This window comes from Sebastes fasciatus, chromosome 1, assembly GCF_043250625.1.
Source record: "Sebastes fasciatus isolate fSebFas1 chromosome 1, fSebFas1.pri, whole genome shotgun sequence".
In the NCBI taxonomy this organism is placed as follows: Eukaryota; Metazoa; Chordata; class Actinopteri; order Perciformes; family Sebastidae; genus Sebastes; species Sebastes fasciatus.
This window is the reverse complement of record NC_133795.1, coordinates 21,830,235-21,851,114: the sequence shown is the minus strand read 5'-3', so window position 1 is coordinate 21,851,114 and position 20,880 is coordinate 21,830,235. Positions and strand designations below refer to the sequence as shown.

General features: G+C 43.5%; 3 protein-coding genes across 3 annotated transcripts; all 3 read left to right on the top strand.

Moving 5' to 3' along the window:
- The first annotated feature begins 977 nt into the window (after positions 1–977).
- Positions 978–3,795, top strand: LOC141768533 (nuclear factor 7, brain-like). Its single transcript, XM_074636923.1, has 2 exons — positions 978–1,175; positions 1,285–3,795. The coding sequence occupies exon 2, from the start codon at positions 1,302–1,304 to the stop codon at positions 2,688–2,690; it is 1,389 nt and encodes a 462-aa protein (XP_074493024.1). The 5' UTR covers positions 978–1,175; positions 1,285–1,301; the 3' UTR covers positions 2,691–3,795.
- Positions 3,796–12,717: 8,922 nt separating this feature from the next.
- Positions 12,718–18,176, top strand: LOC141776850 (uncharacterized). Its single transcript, XM_074650680.1, has 3 exons — positions 12,718–13,701; positions 14,055–15,999; positions 18,052–18,176. Exons 1-3 carry the CDS (start codon positions 12,718–12,720, stop codon positions 18,174–18,176), a joined length of 3,054 nt encoding a protein of 1,017 aa, XP_074506781.1.
- A 1,054-nt stretch (positions 18,177–19,230) lies between these two features.
- Positions 19,231–20,648, top strand: LOC141776841 (nuclear factor 7, brain-like). Its single transcript, XM_074650669.1, has one exon. It carries the CDS (start codon positions 19,260–19,262, stop codon positions 20,646–20,648), a length of 1,389 nt encoding a protein of 462 aa, XP_074506770.1. The 5' UTR covers positions 19,231–19,259.
- The last annotated feature ends 232 nt before the right edge of the window (positions 20,649–20,880 follow it).

Below are 20,880 nucleotides of genomic sequence, written 5' to 3'. Positions count from 1 at the left end.
CTGTATGTTGTCAGGGACACGTTGATTGGATCCAGATATCTGTAAACTCTTTTATTTTTACTTATGCAACATTGATTGTTCGGAATAAATTGAATCATTATGCTTTAACTCATCTGTTTGGAAATTCTCTTTGTCACACAAGATTAACCAACACGTAACTGGGCCTTGACCTCTTGGAGGTAGAAGGCCAGTTCCTTCAAGTGCCTCAGCGCAGACCATGCAGAGAGCAGAGTTCAGCAGCCACCAGCCTTCTGAGCGCTGCCCAAGATTTGACGCCGTTGAAGTCCTCGCTCCAGCCGCCTACATTCTGCCGCTGCCTTCGGTCATCCCTGAGACAGAGCCGGATCCACCATCGCAGCAGCCATTTCTTCCTGCTACGAGGGTTTTGGCGATAGACCAGTCTTTGGCTACCCTCTCATGAAGCGGTTTCTGCAGGGGGTCAGGAGACAACGCCTGGTGATGCGTGCCTCCTCCCTGCAGTGGGAACTGCCATTGGTGCTCGAGACCTTGATGAAGGGTTCCTTTGAGTCTCTGGAGTTTTGATATTTGAAGGTGGGGTCGTTGTATCGACTGTCTGTGTGTGTCTCATGCAGCTGAGTTGTAATGGGTAAGGTGAATCAGGTTCTCATTATTAATCACAATCATTTATATCCATCACATCACTTTATGATCCATCAAAACCAAGTAATTTTCCATGTGATCCCTTATATACATTATTCTTTACTATACATGCTGCCCCTTTCCCTCGATGTTCCATGGTCCCCCATTCCCAGAATATTTACAGGATTTTACTAAATTATATTTTATCACCTCAACTACATTCAACCTATATTCCATCTTCTTTTGATCATTAACATGTTGCATCAGCCTGCTGCTCACTATCAGTTTACACATCCAAAAATAAATCATGTGATACATGTGAAGCAACAACATTTAGCAGAGGAGGTGTGACTAAAACTCCACTCCTCATCAGACTCACCTGATAAACCAGACAAACCAGGAAACAGTTTGTTATTCTTCCTCACTAAAGAGAGTCACACAGACTGAAAACCAGACGATCAGATTCACCTTCAGAACAAACTAACAACTTCATCTGAGTGAGTTCATCTACAGGAGAGAAAAGTGGAAAACTACAACACTGCTGCTTCAACCTGCTGACGCTCCACACACTGAAGGTGAGTTTGACTAAAAACACGACTCAACGTGAAAGTAAATGTCAGTGAAGCTAGTAGAGGAGGGAGGGGAAACATGACTGACTGTACTTTCTGTCTGCTGTGTTTTCAGCTTCACTCAGAGACTAAATGGCTTCCAGATCAGAGAAGGATTTCTGCTGTTCGGTCTGTCATGACGTCTTTAGAGATCCTGTTGTTCTGTCATGTAGCCACAGCTTCTGTAAAGACTGTCTGAAGAACTGGTGGAGAGAGAAACCAACATGCGAGTGTCCAATTTGTAAAACAATATCTTCAACGTCAGAACCACCTTTAAATCGGGTGTTAAAGAACCTGTGTGAGGCCTTCTTACAGGAGAGAGATCAGAGAGCTTCAGAGGCTCTCTGCAGTCTGCACTCTGAGAAACTCAAACTCTTCTGTCTGGACCATCAGCAGCCAGTGTGTGTCGTCTGCAGAGATTCAGAAAAACACACCAACCACAGATTCAGACCCATCGGTGAAGCTGCACGACAACACAAGAAGAAACTTCAGGAAACTCTGGAGCCCTTAAAGGAGAAGTTAAAGGTTTTTAGACAAGTTAAAGTGAAGTCTGATCAAACAGCAGAACACATGAAGGTCCAGGCCCGGAGCACAGAGAGGAAGATTAAGGAGCAGTTTAAGAAGCTTCACCAGTTTCTAGAAGAGGAAGAGGAGGCCAGGATCTCTGCTCTGAGGGAGGAAGAGGAGCAGAAGAGTCAGATGATGAAGGAGAAGATGGAGGCTCTGAGCAGAGAGATAGCAGCTCTTTCAGACACAATCAGAGCCACAGAGGAGGAGCTGAGAGCTGAAGACGTCTCATTCCTGCACAACTACAAGGCTGCAGTGGAAAGAGTCCAGCAGCGCCCCCTGCTGGAGGATCCACAGCTGCTCTCAGGAGCTCTGATAGACGAGGCCAAACACCTGGGCAACCTGACCTTCAACATCTGGAACAAGATGAAGGAGATGGTCTCCTACACTCATCTGATTCTGGATCCAAACACTGCTCATCCAGATCTCATCCTGTCTGAAGATCTGACCAGTGTGAGAGGAGGAGAGGAACAGCAGCTTCCTGATAATCCAGAGAGGTTTGATACACGCATCTCTGTCCTGGGCTCTGAGGGCTTTAACTCTGGGACTCACGGCTGGGATGTCGAGGTTGGAGACAGTACAGTCTGGTTTCTGGGTGTGTTAGCAGAGTCTGTCCAGAGGAAGGGACTCATGCAGTCTGGATTATGGAGAATAGGGTTCTATGAAGGTGAATACTTTGCACAGTCATCATCTGCTCCACCCACTGATCTCAGATTCCAGAAGAAGCTCCAGAGGATCAGAGTGAATCTGGACTGGAACAGAGGAAAGCTGTCGTTCTCTGATCCTGATACTAACACACACATACACACCTTCACACACACTTTCACTGAGAAGCTGTTTCCATACATTTACACTAGTGATAAACTGAATATATTACCACTGAAGTTCTGTGTGACAGTGGAACAGAGCAGTTAAAGAGGATGATTATATTCATCATGTTGTTTGTTTCTTAATGGGAAAGTCACTGAATTTAACCTCTTAACCTGCACCTGTCCTCCTGCTGACTCATTATTCCAAAGAGATGTTCATTTTTGTTTCACTTAATGTTTTTTTTCAGTTTTCTTTTGGTTGTTGTTTAGTTGTTTTGTTTCGATTGTCAATGTTTTCATATGTAAAATTATTTCATTTAGTTTCTGATCTTCATGTTTGGTTTGTTTTCAGCATTTTCTTTTTTATCAATACTGTTTCATTTTAGATTGTTCATCTTGATTCCTGCTGCAGTGCCTGTTCGGAGCGTGTGCCCGTTGCTTGGCCCCCAGATGTGCTGCTTGCAGTACATTAAAATCAATGTTTAATTACATGAAATGTTTACAATATGTACAATATAGACATATGAAATTATCCAAAATATATTAACAAGTTTCTATTTGATGTCATGAAGACAAGATGACTGAATGAAAACACAGTTTAGTCAGAGGAGTAGTCGTTCTATTTAAGGTGGACATGTCAGTTTTAAGGTGGATTTATCAGTTTAGGTTCAGACTCTATGTAATGTTGGTGATTTAAGAACGGGAAAACAAATATAAAGATCAGAGAAGTGAAATGACTACATGTAAAAAGATAGAGAATAAAAACTTACACTGAAAACAAAAACTAATTTGTCGCAAATAAATCCCAACAAAAATAAAATAAAAACAACTTGAGTTTACAGATAAATAGAAGTATCTTGGCTTTCTTTAGATGATAGTATGTCTTGTTTACATGGTGCATCAGTTCTAGCAGACTCAGCAAGTAGAGCATTGGGGGGTTTATAGGTAAAACTAAAATGATGAGCGATATGGATTATTCTACATATTCAAAACTGTATCAAACATGTGTTTGTCCTGTCTGTCCTGACTTTGCCAATATTGTGAACTAAATGAGGTTGAGAACGAAATTCATTTTATTATATTTTGTCCTTTATATCATGATTTACGACAAATATTATTTAAAAAAGTTCATGTTCCTGGTTTAGATTTGATAGGTATGGAGACTGGAGTCTTAATTGAATATCTTTTTGATAATGTTTTTGCATTTGCTGAATTTCTTTCTTTCGTTCTAAAGCATGGGACAGGAGAAGAAAAACAACATACAATAGATAAATTCCTCCGACTCTGATGCCTTTTTTTGTCATGATTGGATGTGTGTATGTGTCTTGTGCTTAGGCGGCTGTGATTGTATATCTGTGACTGTTTATGTGTTGTGTTTTCATTGTGGGATGTATCCTGGAGCATTATTTGTGGGAGGTTCACGTGTGCGATTATGTCTGGATGATGTTTAATTTTCTGTTTGGATGATGCTGGTGTATTGTGCTGTTAGATGATGGTGGTCTAACATGCTGGGATGTTGGTTTGTTTTGTTGTTTGTTAATATGTCTAAATAATCCCATGAGGGATGGGCTATGTAAATGACCAGCTATGAAAATAAATGATTGATTGATTGATTCATTCATTCATTCATTCATTCATTCATACACTGCACATGTGTCATACCCCGTAGCTCACGACCGTGTCCCAGCCTCTTTAAATAAGACTTGGCCTAACCTTAACTATCTCGCAAGAGCTTCACAATTTGGGGGTTACCTTCTAGACACAACCAACATTTTACAAAGCTACAAACTGGAACTAAAAGATAACTGACACCACAGTGTACAAGTGACGCAAAAGCTCGAGACACAGGCTGAGACAGGGAGGCTGAAGACTATCAGATGAAAGCCTCTCCTTTATTAATATTCCTTAATTTCCCTGAATGAATCATATCAAACGACTGACTGGAACTGAATTGGAACATATTGTCTTTACTTCATAATGTATAATCCACAAATGATGAGAAGCGATGGCATGACTTTAGGGTAACACTTCATTTTACAGGTCCGCAACTTTCATGGTAATTAGGTGATAATTAGCAAATAACCTTTGAAATTACTGCCAAATTACCCCAATATTTACCTCAAAATTCATCGAAAATTACTTTATTATAAACATTACTTAATAATTATATTTCGCTATTTCCCAATAGCTGGTAATTTATTTCATATATTTCCAGGAAAAGAATACAAAGTTAATTGATATGCTTTATTTCCATGTCTGCTGATAAATAGATGATAATTAGTGTCTTTAAAAACTCCCTGAATCATTACATCAGCTACCAGGTTACATTTGTGTAATCAATAAGTCACACAATGGTGAGATTTGTGTCTGATCAGAAGTGTCTTCTATTAGTTTTGGTTTTCCACCTCCGATGAAGAGCAGCACACAGCCGCTACTCAAGCCTGAGGGCCCTATTTTAACCTTTATATGCTATTTTAGCATGTAATTATTAAATAATGTTTATAATAAAGTAATTTTCGATAGATTTTGAGGTACATTTTGGGGTAATTTAGCAGTAATTCCAAAGAAATTTCACATATATTACTTGCTAATTATCACCTAATTACCATGAAATGTGCAGACCTGTAAAATGACGTGTTACCGACTTTAGTTCAACATCTTTAATTTCAGCAGGTAAACTGCAGTCTGGAGGTCTTTTTAAATGTTGTGTAATGAGGAGAAGAACCTGCAGCAGGACTTCTTTTGATGATGTTTTACCGCCATCTGCTGATCAAAGTGTGTTCAACTGAACAGGATTAAAATATCTGTATAATAATTGTTACATGTTCTATTCATATTTATATAATTTGATGAACATTTCACCACAAGTGTTTAACTTCAATCATATTATTATTCTCAATATTAATATTATTAATAAGGTTTTATTTTTCATCTTGTGCTTAATTTAATTTATTTTTCATATACACTAATCCATATATAAACACATTCTAAATATACTGTAACTATGAAACTTTGATTTGGATAATCAGAAAACAGCACTATTGGTTTTGCATTACATTACATTTATGCACACTGGTTTAATAGCTTTCTAAATGTGATGTTTTATTATCTGCATATGGGTCTATATTTTTCTACTCATAACTGTTCTTGTCTTCCTTTGATATTCTTGTGTTGCTGTAAAGCTAAATTTCCCTCCTGGGATCAATATTGTTTATTGTCTTTACTTAGTAATAATATTATTTAACATGCATATCAGATTACAGCTGATTTTTAGTTCATTAAAGATTCTTCTGAAAACATCTCTTTTTCATAAGTCTGTTTTTATTTCATATTTTTTCTGAATGACACTTTTATTCATAATGTCTCTTTCCACAACAGCTGCGTTGTCACTAGTCAGCGCCCCCCTCCATCCTCAGACAATAACAATAAAGGAGAAAAATACCTTAATGAAACAGAAACAGACTTTTGAAAAAGATTATGAAAATAAAGAATTCTGTAATTAAAATAAAATTAGCTCCAATAAAACTTGTAATGATGAAATAACAATGAGTTTAGTTTTAATATTATGTTAATTAACGATGGATTTAACTCCAAAGGAAGTTCAGTGACATTTTCTCCTCTGATGTGAGCTGTTCAATAATCTGTTCACAGAGCTTTTCCCTGTTAAAATGTTTTTTTTTGGTTAAGTTTTTCCTCATCCGATGAGAGGGTCGTACTGTAAAGGACAGAGGGTGTCGTATCCTGTACAGATTGTAAAGCCTCTTTATTTGTGATATTGAGTTTTACAAATAAAATTTACTTGACTTGACTTTTCAATCATCTTTTCACAGAGCTGATCAGAGAGTTTCTTTGTCTTCATGTTGGAGGTTTTGTCCTGATAAAGTTACAGGTGCATTTATACCACAACCACCCTTCACCAATCACAGGTGATCTCCATTTAACTAATGATGTGATTTCTAAAACCACTCGGCTGCACCAGTGATGATTCAGGAAGAACAGAAGTGTACCTTTGACTGGAGCTCGGAAGGCGGTTGGCAACACTGGGCTGTGACTGGACAGGAGATGGCAGAGGGAAGTGACGGATCAGGAAGCGAGTTAGGCGAGATGCAATTAGGTGGCGGGAGTTATGGAGAGTGGGATATTGCTCGGAAAAAGAAACGTAAAAAGAATCCAAATAATAAATCGGATGATAGTGATTCTGTTGGCAGAGAAGCTGTAACAGAGAGGAGGAGAGATGATTATAAGGTAATCATTAAACTGGCGCAAGAAGGGGCTTCTTTTGGAGAGTGGAATCCAATACAACTTACCAGATCAATATGTAAAGAAATCGGAGAAATAAAAAGTGCTAAAGTGTTAAGAAACGGATCACTGTTAATTATGTGCAAGGATGGAGGACAACAAGGGCGAGCAATCAGGATGAACAAAATAAATGGCAAAAAAGTACAATGTTCCCTAGCTGGTGACAAAAAACTAGTCAAGGGAGTCATCTCAGGGATCCCAGTAAGTGTAACAGATGACGATGTTAAAGCAAACATAACTAATGCAAAAGTAAGTGAAGTCAAACGCATGAAATCAAACAGAAATGGCATTAAAAGTGACAGTCTCTCAGTGCTGATCACTTTTGAGGAGGAAAAACTTCCCGAAAAAATCTTCATTGGATATATGTGCTATGATGTCAGGCTGTATATTCCCCCACCACTCAGATGCTTTAAGTGTCAACGATTTGGACATGTGGCGGCTGTGTGTAAAGGACACCAAAGGTGTGGAAGATGTGGAGGAGAACATGAGTATGGCAAATGTGCCCAGGGAGCAAAGCTGAAATGCTGCAATTGCGGTGGAGAACATAGCTCAGCGTACGGTGGATGTGAGGTCAGCAAAAGAGCGGCAGAGGTGCAGAGAGTCAAGGTGTATCAGGGAATCAGCTATGCAGAGGCAGCAAAGAAGGTTTCAGGAGGAATAAAGGTGACAAAGCAAAATAACACTGTGAATGAAGATGTTGTAAAATGTGCAGGATGCGATAAGTTGAAGGAGGAAACTCTGCTAGTCAGAAAAAGTGACTTTGTGCTCTTTATGGCAGAAATAATCAACTGTTCGGCACAGTCAAAAAGTCGCAATGAAAGGATTAAAATAATTGTAAGATCAGCTGAGAAGTACCTTGAAGTAAAGGGTTACAATGGGAAACAGTTAGAGACATTCTGAATGAAGATACACAATCCGCACAAACATGGGCTGGATCCTCTTAATGGTGCTAATTCTGCTACAATGGAATGCGAGAAGCTTAATAGCAAATGGACAGGAGTTTAAGAAGTACATTGATAAATTACAAAATAAACCGAATGTAATATGTATACAAGAGACATGGTTGAAACCACAGTGGGATTTTGTTGTAAAGGGATATTCTGTAGTTAGAAGGGATAGGGAATCTGGTAATGGTGGAGGAGTTGCAACATTCATACAGAATGAAATGAGTTACAAGATAATGCATGTAAACACTGAGCATGAATCAATTGTTGTTAAGGTGTGGACTGACAGAGGTGATATAGATATAATTAACTTTTATAATCCATGCGGGAAATTAAGTCAAGGTATATTGGAGGATGTAGGGGGATCATTGCAAAATAATGTAATATGGTGTGGGGATTTTAATTCACATAATTCATTGTGGGGGAGCAATAGCACAGATGCTAATGGTGTAGTTGTAGAAGAATTTATAGATGATCACTGTTTGGTGTGTATTAATAATGGGGAGGGAACACGGTATAATTGCACTCAAAACACAGAAGCAGCACTTGACCTAACATTTGTAAATAGTACTTTAGCAGGTGTAAGCACATGGAAAGTAATAAAGCATACTACAATGGGCAGCGATTTATTTTGATAAGGGAAAGAAAATTCCTAGATGGAAGTTGGAAAATGCTAATTGGGCTGCTTACCAAGAGATAAGTGCAACGAGATGTGAGGGAATTAAAGAAGATTATCAAATGGATGTAAACATATTTAATGGTGAACTAGTTCATGAAATAATTCAGTCTGCTGAGGAAACAATCCCAAAGAGTACAGGAACTAAACGTATTAAGAATGTACCTTGGTGGAATAGCGAATGTAGCAAAGCCATAAAAAATAGAAATAAAGCATTTAGGGAACTCAAAAAACTTCATTCACAGGATGCTTTGATCCAGTATAAAAGGGCACAGGCAATAGTAAGGAAAACAATAAGAACCCAAAAACGCACATTTTGGAGGCAATATTGTAGCAGTATAGGAAGAGAAGTAAAGCTTTCAGATGTCTGGGGCATGATCAGGAGAATGGGTGGGATCAGAAGGAGTTATAAATTACCAGTGATGAATAATGGGGATCAAATGGCTGTCAGCAACCTAGAAAAGGCTGAACTTCTGGCGCAAACATTCAGGAAAGTTCACAGCTCCGACAACCTAACAGATGAGGCCAGGCGCTCTAGAAATAGAGTTTTATTGGAGAAATCTAAAATATTAGAGAAAAAAGAGACATCAGAAGATCCAATAGACCTGCCTTTTAGCATGTTTGAATTGAGAAGAGCAATAACTTGTGCACGTCAGACCACACCTGGTAAAGATGGCGTATGCTATAAAATGTTAGAGAACATGGCAGATAACACTCTGGTCACTGTTTTAAGACTGTATAACAGAGTTTGGGAAACTGGACAACTTCCTTCAGTGTGGAAACAAGCCGTAATAGTGCCTATTCTAAAACCAGGGAAAGACCCATCAGATCCATATAGTTACAGACCTATTGCCCTAACCTCTCATTTATGTAAAATTATGGAGCGAATGGTTACAGAGAGATTAACCTATTTCCTGGAAAGTAAAGCTCTTTTATCTCCACATCAAAGTGGGTTCCGTAGGGGTCGCAATACTATGGACTCTGTCTTATGCTTAGAGTCAGACATCAGGAAAGCACAGACCAACAAAGAAGTAGTATTAGCTATCTTCTTTGATGTGGAAAAAGCATATGATATGCTCTGGAAAGAAGGGTTACTCATTAAATTGAATTCATTGGGAATTGGTGGTAGAGCATATAATTGGGTGAAGGACTTTTTATTTGACAGGAAAATACAGGTAAGAGTAGATGCAGAATATTCAAATGAATATACAGTAGATAATGGAACTCCACAAGGTAGTGTATGTAGTCCGTTATTATTCAATATAATGATCAATGATATATTTTCTCAGGTTGAGCAAAATATAGGAAAGTCTATGTACGCGGATGACGGAGCTCTTTGGATAAGAGGCCGCAATGTATCATTTGTTAATAAGAAAATGCAAGCTGCAATAGCTGAGGTGGAGAAATGGGCAAACAAATGGGGATTCAAGTTATCAGTAGCAAAAACACAAGTTATTTGTTTCTTAAAACGGCGTAAAATCGCACCCATTTCCCTAAAACTGTATGATCAACCTCTGGAGCAAGTCAAAGCTGTTCGATTTCTGGGGATTTGGTTTGATGAAAAGCTCACATGGAACATTCATTTAGATAAAATCAGGAGCAAATGTAAAAAAGTCATCAATATACTGCGTTGTTTGACAGGACAGGAGTGGGGAGCAAGTAGAGCATCTTTACAACATATATACTGGGCTCTCATGAGATCTGTCCTTGACTATGGGTGTGTAGCTTACATGTCAGCAGCAGAATCAAACCTCAAGAAATTAGATGTACTGCAAGCTCAGGCTTTGAGAATCATTAGTGGATCATTCAGAACATCTCCGGTATCAGCAATGCAAGTGGAAGTGGGAGAAATGCCCCTACGGATTAGAAGAATAAAATTAATGCTGGCATACTGGGTTAATCTTCAGGGGCATTATGAAACTCACCCTACCAAAAGTGTTTTGATAGACTGCTGGGAACATAATGAAACAAACTTCATAAGCTTTGGGTGGGTAGGTGATGCAAAGGCAGAAAACATAGGGTTATGTCAATTCCAATATTGCTCTACAGTTTCAGTTTCCTCCATTCCTCCCTGGTTATTCCCATTACCAAATGTTGACCTCAATATACAGCAGGAATTGAAGGAGAAGTCAAAGAAAATTCCAGCATGGCGCATAGTCCAGAATTATTTAGATCAGCACTTCTCAGACTCCGTGTTCTTATTTACAGACGGTTCCAAAGATCCTGAGACAGGGTGTGCAGGTGCAGCAGTTTATATCCCGGTGAGTGAGACCTACATCAAGAAACGAGTATCAAATTATGTGTCAGTATATACTACAGAAATATTGGCAATATTATTGGCCCTGCAGTGGATAGAGGAGAGGGAAATAAAAAACACCGTTATTGCATCTGACAGTTTTTCAGCACTCACAAGCATAGGATCTGGTAGATCATCAGTCAGAACGGATTTAATTAATGAAATATTTCTCATTATGTATAGGATGGAAATAAAAGGCACAGGTACACGATTCATATGGGTTCCTGCTCATGTTGGTGTGGAAGGAAATGAGCAGGTAGACATTCTGGCCAAACAAACACTAAGAATTAAGAATATAGAATTACAAATTCCATTAAGTAAAGCTGAGGCTAAACCATTCATCAAGAACTATGCACAAAAAGTATGGCAGGAGTACTGGGATGATCAGGAAACTGGAAGGCATATGTACAATATACAGAAACATGTTGGAGCAGGGAGAAAGGTGGGCTGGAAAAGAAGGGAAGAAAATATCATCACTCGACTAAGAATCGGACATACAGGTCTTAATCAAACATTATATCGAATAGGCAAGCACCCAACTGGGAAATGTACACACTGTAACCAGCCAGAAACTGTTGAACACGTACTGATACACTGCAGTAATTACACACTATCCAGAGGAATCACCTTTTTCAGACACTAAGGAAGGCAAAACATCACGACTTTTCAGTGTCAGGTCTATTGGGGAATAAAGCAGATAATATATACAGTGAAATTATTCAGTTTTTGAGAAAAACTGATTTAGTTAAAAGAATCTAGAGTTTTCATTATCATTTTTTATTTATTTAATTATTTTTTTTTTAGTTCTATTTTGTTTCTGCACAATCTTCTGTTCCACACTTCAGTCCAGATGGTGGCGGTAATGCACCTCTAAGATGGTTTGCCAACCGCCAATAAACACCAAAGAAGAAGAAGAAGTGATGATTCAGGTTCTATTTCATTCTTACTGACCGCCAGAGGACGGTGCTTTAGCACTGGATATCTCCATCTCGCATATGCGCAGGTCGAGTAATTATACCAACAAAGTCACCTGTGACCATGTGATGACGTATGGCGCATGCCCCAGTATAAAACCCCTACGTCATCACGCAATCTGTTCCTTCTATCTTCTCGCCAGCGAGTATACTGGTAGCAGGTCAATCTGGCTCGTCGCTTGTAGCTTCGTAACCTGAGGGTTGGTGCCTCGTTTTTACGTCCACCAGAGGCTGCGACAAGCTTATATTGAAAGAAAGAAAGAAAAAAAAATTTTTTTTTATTGTTTTCGGCGAACGGACAGCGGTGTTTCACCGTTACGGTTTGTGCTGAACTAACGTTACTATCCAGGTGAGTAGCCGGCGGCTCGCCGGACCCACCTGGTCCTTTTCCTGTGTTGTTAGCTCTCTGCTCTCGGAGGAATGCGACATCAACAGTGAGTACATTGTTTGAATCAGTTAAAGCTACTGCATGATAGCTTTTGTTTACAGCCTTGTTAAATTAAGCAGACAGTGCCTGAGTGCGCTGCTGCCATATGATAGCTTTGTTTAAAGCGTGGTTAAGTTATCGGCCAGTGCCTGAGTGCGCTGCTGCCGTATGAGTGCTTTTGTTTAAAGCGTTTCAGAGGCACGCTCCGCCACGGTAGTAGCCTAGCTTGTGTGTAGAACAGCGGCACTGTGTTTTTGCTGTTGCCAGCTGGCATAGTAAGATAATTGTGTACTGTTGAGTTCGACAGTAGCTGTTAATAGTGACAGCATAGTATTAGCTGTGTACTAATATTGTGGATGACATGTTGGGCTCGCATGTCTGTAACACCTGTATGGCCCCCCTCCACACTGAGGATGGCCATGATCAGTGCCCTGCCTGTCTGGGGATTGAACACCTCAGGGCAGGTGTCTCTGACAACCCCTGTATGTGCTGTAGCTTTATGCCACTGTCTGTGAGAATGGCTAGAATTGCAGAGATAGGTGGTGATACTGGGCTGGCCCCTGCTAGTGGGCCTGCAGACCCAACAACATCTAAGAGACGCAGGGCGGTCTCACGTGGTCCACCAAAAAGACTCAAAAGAGTGGACACTTTAGCTCTCAAAGTCGGCAGTCTGTCATCAGAGTTTGCCCAGATTAAAGAGCTCCTGTTCAATCTCCAGCCTGTTAATAGGAGGCCAGTTACCGGTGGTGACTCCGCCACAAGGGACTCGCCTTCTCAGGATGATGATGATGATGATGTACTATCAACTGCAGCCTCCTGCAGTTTGTTTACAGACATGGGGCAGGACGTGGAGAAAGCCACAGCCTCTCAAGCCTCTGATGCCTTTTCTCAAGGGTCTGATGGCGGATCATTACATGGGTCAGCAGCTGGCCATGCCACAATGAAGCCAGCAATTCGGATGGCTTTAGCACGCCTGGGGCTGGACGAAGCGCCGGTTACAGCAGCTCCGTCAAGCGCCTTTTTCAGGCAAACGCCACAGTCCACTGCCTTTTCAGTCCCTCCTTCAAAGCCCTATATTGAAGAGCTCCAGAGGTGCTGGGCAGACCCTAAGTTGTTTTCCCATCACACCAGTGATTGCAGAAACTTGGCTGCCATGCAGGAGGCAGGTAGCTATGGGTTAGACCGTATGGGCCCGGTCGAGCCTGCCATTGCCTCTTTAATAGTATCCCCAGATGAGGCTCTCAGAACTGATGCCCGCTGTCCCCGTCCTCAGTGTCGACTGACCGATGATCTCCTTGCAAGGAGTTATAACATAGCAGCACGAATGGGGCGTATGGGCAATTCATTTTCCCACCTCATCCTGGCTCTGTCTCAGAGCCTGCAGGAAACTGGTACGGACCCCGCTGCTCAGACCCTCAGTGATGCATCCCTTCAGGCATTTGCTTTCATGTCTAGGGAGCTTGGAAGGTTGATGTCAACCATGACGCTGGCACGCCGCCAGGTCTGGCTAGCGCAGTCCCCTCTGGCGGAGGGGTGTCGTCGCACCCTCCGTTCCCTTCCAGTGGTTCCGGGGCAGATGTTTGGGCCGGCTGCTCAGCAGGCACTAGGGCGTAGTGCACAAGCAGATCAAGCCAGGCAGCAGTTTGCTGGCCTGCGGCGGGGCCCAATTCCAAGGCAGAGGGATCTTTTTACACCTGGTCCCAGCCATTCTTATCCACCTGCTCGCCCAGGTGGACGAGCTAGAGCCTCTCGCTATTCTGGGCAATATGATAAGCCGCGGCAGGCTCTTTCCCGGCCGGCTTTTCAGATGCCAAGAGGACCAGCCCCCAGGTGTCGCCCCCCTAAAGGCTTTAGGGGGCGGGGGAGGTCGGACCTGAGGCTCGAGGGGCCGGTGTCGGACACTTCTCACAGCAGCACCTCAGCTACTGGGAGAGGGAGACCACAGACCCTTGGGTGGTGTCCACTCTGTCCAAGGGATACACGTTACAGTTCCGATGCCGGCCACCCACTTTCTGCGGGTTCAGAATGTCTGTGGTCACAGATCCCGCAAAATCCCTGGCCCTCAGCCAGGAACTAGTAACCCTCATAGAGAAAGACGCCATAGAGCCTGTAGAGTGGCATACACGGCTCAGTGGGTTTTATTCAGTGTATTTTCTAATTCCGAAGAAGGATGGCGGGTTCCGCCCAATCCTAGACTTGAGAGGGTTGAACAAGTTTTTAAAGGTCCGGCCATTCCGCATGTTGCGGATGACGGATGTTCTCCAGTCAATTGCACAAGGGGCCTGGTTTGTATCAATAGATCTCAAAGATGCCTATTTTCATGTGCCTATTGCCCCCCACCACAGGCAATTCCTAAGGTTTGCCTTTCGAGGACGGGCTTACCAATTCAAGGTGATGCCTTTCGGTCTCTCACTGGCCCCTCGCATATTTACGAGGTGCGTGACAGCTGCTCTTTCCCCCATGCAAGCCAGGGGTTTGACAATCTTGCCGTACCTGGACGATTGGCTACTCATTTCTCCAACTGTGGAGCACGCAGTCAGAGACACAGCTACGCTCTTAGGTCATGTAAGCCAGCTGGGCCTTACAGTGAACTACACCAAGAGCAATCTTACGCCCAGTCAGCGGGTAGATTACCTGGGCATGACACTCGACTCAGAGTCAATGAGAGCATTCCTTTCCCCAAAGAGAGTGGAGGCTATTCTGCAACTTATCGGTTGCTTCCAGAGGGGCAGGGTTTTGAAGTACGGCCTCTTTCTCAGGCTGCTGGGCATGCTGACAGCAGCATCCATGGTCGTCCCTCTGGGTCTTCTTTCCTTACGGCCCCTTCAAATCTGGGTCAACGGACTCCACTTGGACCCCAAGTGGCACAGGGGCAGGAGCGTGAGAGTGTCCAACTCTTGCTGCCGAACATTGAAGCCGTGGAGGAGCAAGGTGTATCTGACCACGGGGGTTCCTCTGGGGGTAATCCCCTCCCGTCGAGAGGTTGTGGAGACAGATGCCTCACTTTTGGGATGGGGTGCAGTCTGGCAGCGCAGGACCATCAAGGGCCGATGGAGCGTGCAGCAGAGGTTAGAACACATAAATGTGCTCGAACTCAGAGCAATATATCTGGCACTACGACATTTTCTCCCAGTACTGAAGGACCGGCATGTACTCGTCCGGACAGACAGCACATCAGCGGTATATCATATCAACCATCAGGGAGGCACCAGGTCCAGGCAGAGTCTGCGAGTGTCACAGCAGCTCCTTACGTGGGCATTTCCCCACTTCCTGAGCCTCAGGGCCGTACATCTCCCAGGCGCGCAAAACATTGCAGCAGATGTTCTCTCCCGCCAGGGGCCGCCAGAGGGAGAGTGGAGACTCCACCCAGAGGTAGTGGGAGTGATTTGGAGCCGATATGGCAGAGCGGAAGTGAACGTCTTCGCCTCAGAAGCGTCAGCACATTGTCCCCTCTGGTACTCCCTAAGGGAGAGGACCAGCCCTCTGGGGCAGGATGCCCTCGCTCACACTTGGCCAGCATGCCTTCTGTATGCCTTTCCACCGATTCCACTCATTCGTGTGACGCTGGACAGAGTCCAAGTAGGAGGCCACAAACTACTGCTGGTAGCCCCCAACTGGCCAGGCAGGCCGTGGTTTCCAGTGCTCCTGAAACTGGTCAATGGGGAGCCATGGCGTCTCCCAAGGAGACCAGACCTTCTCTCTCAGCTGGAAGGACGCATATGGCATCCGAATCCAGATTGCCTTCAGCTGTGTGTCTGGCCATTGGAAGCCAGGATCCCCTCCTGGCATCCTGTGACCAGTCAGTGATCCATACGGTGTTGAGTTCGAGGGTCCCCTCCACTAGGTCCCTCTACGCTAATCGATGGAAGCTTTTTTCCCAGTGGTGCAAGACAAAAGGTGAGGTACCAGAGAGTTGCTCAGTGGCCATTATTCTGCGTTTCCTGCAGTCATTGTTGGATGGTGGCAGATGTGCATCAACTTTGAAAGTATATGCAGCTGCCATTTCAGTGGGTCACTTGAGGGTGGACAACCAGACAGTGGGGTCACACTATCTGGTTAGTCAGTTCTTGAAGGGCGCACAGAGGCTTAGACCACCAAGAGTCACTGTAGTGCCATCATGGGACTTGAAATTAGTGTTAAGGGTTCTGTGTCAACCCCCGTTTGAACCGTTGGAACAGGCAGAACTGAGGTGGTTGTCTGCCAAGACAGCATTTCTGCTTGCCATCACATCAGCGAAGCGAGTGGGTGAACTTCACGCCCTATCAGTGAGCGAGATGTGCATACGTTGGTACCCAGATGGTTCAGGGGTTACTCTCCTACCAAATCCATCCTTCATGCCAAAGAGGGTGCCTCCCTCGCATGTAAACCAAGCCATTGAATTGGCGACATTCAGTCAGCCAGGTTCATCTGAGGGGCCAGAGGAACCGTCAGTGCTACTGTGCCCGGTTCGGGCACTCAAAGCGTATGTGGAGGCCACTGCCAACTTACGTAAAACTAACCAACTTTTTGTTTGCTATGGGGGCTGTAAGAAGGGCGAACCCCTATCAAAACAGAGACTATCTAATTGGATTGTGGATGTGATTCTACATGCTTATAGGTCAGAGGGCTTGCCTCTACCTAGTAATGTGAAGTGCCACTCTACTCGGAGTGTGTCCACATCTTGGGCAGCCTTGAAAGGAGTCTCTCTGCAAGACATCTGTGCTGCGGCGACCTGGGAGTCTTCATGTACCTTTGGTCGCTATTACCGTGTTAATGTGGCTGCTCCGCACGCTGTGGCAACAGCCGTCCTATCAACGGCTTCCATTCCTTAGTGCGGTAAGCATTCCTCGTGACTTTGCTGGTATAAGTCATCCAGTGCTAAAGCACCGTCCTCTGGCGGTCAGTAAGAATGAAATAGAACGTGAGTTACGGATGTAACTACGGTTCTATTAATTCTGGATGACCGCCAGAGTTGTCTGTCACTCGGAATCTGGGCGAGAAGATTCTGAAGGAACAGATTGCGTGATGACGTAGGGGTTTTATACTGGGGCATGCGCCATACGTCATCACATGGTCACAGGTGACTTTGTTGGTATAATTACTCGACCTGCGCATATGCGAGATGGAGATATCCAGTGCTAAAGCACCGTCCTCTCGCGGTCATCCAGAATTCATAGAACCGTAGTTACATCCGTAACTCACGATTTATGTGTCACAGAGGTGGAAGAAGTACTCTGATCTTTTACTTAAGTAAAAGTAGTAATATCACACTGTAGAAATACTCTGTTACAAGTAAAAGCCTTCATTCAAAGTTTTACTTAAGTAAAAGTACAAAAGTATTAGCATCAAAATATACTTAAAGTACCAAAAGTACTCATTATGCAGAATGGCCCATTTCAGAATAATACATATTATAGCACTGGATTAAAATTATTGGTGCAGCTTGTAAAGGTGAAGCTCATTTGAATTACTTTATTCTACAATATAGTCAATATCAAACATACTCATCTAGTCTAGAAAATGATAGACGTGTTCATTTGATTGTAATGTTTTCTATATAAAAACCAAGCAGCTCATAAACAGAGTTAAAAACGAGAAGATGTTTAGGCCTAATAAAACGTTGGGAGTGTTATTTTTCTCCATAGGCTTAGGTTGCCACTTCCTAAAGATGCTGATATAAAACCACGGTTCTAACTCACACAGGCCGGCCTCTACTGGACTCTATGAGTAATCCTCCAATCACCAGCATGAATTCACCCACTGAAAATTTGCATAAGCGTAGCCAGACAATCAGAACGTACCAACCCGAATACGTTAGGACCCCACAGTATATAAAGGTAGCACACATTTCTACTTTCCTTTTTCTTTTCAGCGAATGGTGATTTGCCCACTGACTGCTCATCTCCACGGATAGAGGCGCTGCTTCAAGAACCTCGTCAGTGCCCGTCATGTCCCGGCCTGATCGCCGGGACGGATGTTTACAACGCCTGCTTCTAGTGCCTCAGCGCAGACCATGCAGAGAGCAGAGTTCAGCAGCCACCAGCGTTCTGAGCGCTGCCCAAGATTCGACGCCGTTGAAGTCCTCGCTCCAGCCGCCTACATTCTGCCGCTGCCTTCGGTCATCCCTGAGACAGAGCCGGATCCACCATCGCAGCAGCCATTTCTTCCTGCTACGAGGGTTTTGTCAATAGACCGGTCTTTGGCCACCCTCTTATGGAGCGGTTTCTGCAGGGGGTCAGGAGACAACGCCTGGTGATGCGTGCCTCCTCCCTGCAGTGGGAACTGCCATTGGTGCTCGAGACCTTGATGAAGGGTTCCTTTGAGTCTCTGGAGTTTTGATATTTGAAGGTGGGTCGTTGTATCGACTGTCTGTGTGTGTCTCATGCAGCTGAGTTGTAATGCGTAAGGTCAATCAGGTTCTCATTATTAATCACAATCATTTATATCCATCACATCACTTTATGATCCATCAAAACCAAGCAATTTTCCATGTTATCCCTTACATACATTATTCTTTACTGTACATGCTGCCCCTTTCCCTCGATGTTCCATGGTCCCCCATTCCCAGAATATTTACAGGATTTTACTAAATTATATTTTATCTCCTCCACTACATTCAAACATCTATTGAACATTAACATGTTGCATCAGCCTGCTGCTCACTATCAGTTTACACATCCAGCAATGAATCATGTGATACATGTGAAGCAACAACATTTAGCAGAGATATGACAAAGCTCCACCCTCATCAGACTCACCTGATAAACCAGACAAACCAGGAAACAGTTTGTTATTCTTCCTCATTAAAGAGAGTCACACAGACTGAAAACCAGACGATCAGATTCACCTTCAGAACAAAATAACAACTTCATCTGAGTGAGTTCATCTACAGGAGAGAAAAGTGGAAAACTACAACACTGCTGCTTCAACCTGCTGACGCTCCACACACTGAAGGTGAGTTTGACTAAAAACACGACTCAACGTGAAGGTCAATGTCAGTGAAGCTAGTAGAGGAGGGAGGGGAGCCATGACTGACTGTACTTTCTGTCTGCTGTGTTTTCAGCTTCACTCGGAGACTAAATGGCTTCCAGATCAGAGGAGGATCTCTGCTGTCCGGTCTGTCATGACGTCTTTAGAGATCCTGTTCTCCTGTCATGTAGCCACAGCTTCTGTAAAGACTGTCTGAACAGCTGGTGGAGAGAGAAACTAACACGTGAGTGTCCAATTTGTAAAACAATATCTTCAACGTCAAAACCACCTTGTAACCGGGCCTTAAAGAACCTGTGTGAGGACTTCTTACAGGAGAGAGATCAGAGAGCTTCAGGGGCTCTCTGCAGTCTGCACTCTGAGAAACTCAAACTCTTCTGTCTGGACCATCAGCAGCCAGTGTGTCTCGTCTGCAGTGTTTCAGAAAAACACACCAACCACAGAATCAGACCCATCGATGAAGCTGCACAACAACACAAGAAGGAACTTCAGGAAACTCTGGAGCCCTTAAAGGAGAAGTTGAAGGTTTTTGAACAAGTTAAAGTGAAGTCTGATCAAACAGCAGAACACATGAAGGTCCAGGCCCGGAGCACAGAGAGGCAGATTAAGGAGCAGTTTAAGAAGCTTCACCAGTTTCTAGAAGAGGAAGAGGAGGCCAGGATCTCTGCTCTGAGGGAGGAAGAGGAGCAGAAGAGTCAGATGATGAAGGAGAAGATGGAGGCTCTGAGCAGAGAGGTAGCAGCTCTTTCAGACACAATCAGAGCCACAGAGGAGGAGCTGAGAGCTGAAGACGTCTCATTCCTGCACAACTACAAGGCTGCAGTGGAAAGAGTCCAGCAGCGCCCCCTGCTGGAGGATCCACAGCTGCTCTCAGGAGCTCTGATAGACGAGGCCAAACACCTGGGCAACCTGAGCTTCAACATCTGGAACAAGATGAAGGAGATGGTCTCCTACACTCCTCTGATTCTGGATCCAAACACTGCTGATCCATTTCTCATCCTGTCTGGAGATCTGACCAGTGTGAGAGGAGGAGAGAAACAGCAGCTTCCTGATAATCCAGAGAGGTTTGATGAACTCTGCTCTGTCCTGGGCTCTGAGGGCTTTAACTCTGGGACTCACAGCTGGGATGTCGAGGTTGGAGACAGTACAGACTGGTTACTGGGTGTGTCAGCAGAGTCTGCCCAGAGGAAGGGACTCATGCAGTCTGGATTTTGGGGAATATGGTTCTATGAAGGTAAATACTCAGCAGAGTCACCACCAGCTCCACCCACTGGTCTCAGAGTCCAGAAGAAGCTCCAGAGGATCAGAGTGAATCTGGACTGGAACGGAGGAAAGCTGTCGTTCTCTGATCCTGATACTAACACACATATACACACCATCACACACACTTTCACTGAGAAGCTGTCTCCATACATTAACACGACTGGTAAAGTGAATATATTACCACTGAAGGTCTGTGTGACAGTGAAACAGAGCAGTTAAAGAGGATGATTATATTCATCATGTTGTTTGTTTCTTAATGGGAAAGTCACTGACATCTTGATTCCTGCTGCAGTGCCTGTTCGGAGCACGTGCCCGTTGCTTGGCCCCCAGATGTGCTGCTTGCAGTACATTAATATCAATGTTTAATTACATGAAATGTTTACAATATGTACAATATAGACATATGAAATTATCCAAAATATATGTACAAGTTTCTATTTGATGTCATGAA

What these genes read in the sequence shown, in the direction of transcription:
- LOC141768533 (XM_074636923.1), top strand. Translation starts at nt 1,302, where the DNA reads ATGGCTTCCAGATCAGAGAAGGATTTCTGCTGTTCGGTCTGTCATGAC.
- LOC141776850 (XM_074650680.1), top strand. Translation starts at nt 12,718, where the DNA reads ATGGCTAGAATTGCAGAGATAGGTGGTGATACTGGGCTGGCCCCTGCT. An exon ending in TGACGCTGGCACGCCGCCAG is followed by an intron (nt 13,702 to 14,054) that starts GTCTGGCTAGCG and finishes TAAAGGCTTTAG; the next exon opens with GGGGCGGGGGAGGTCGGACC. An exon ending in CTCCTGGCATCCTGTGACCA is followed by an intron (nt 16,000 to 18,051) that starts GTCAGTGATCCA and finishes TTTTCTTTTCAG; the next exon opens with CGAATGGTGATTTGCCCACT.
- LOC141776841 (XM_074650669.1), top strand. Translation starts at nt 19,260, where the DNA reads ATGGCTTCCAGATCAGAGGAGGATCTCTGCTGTCCGGTCTGTCATGAC.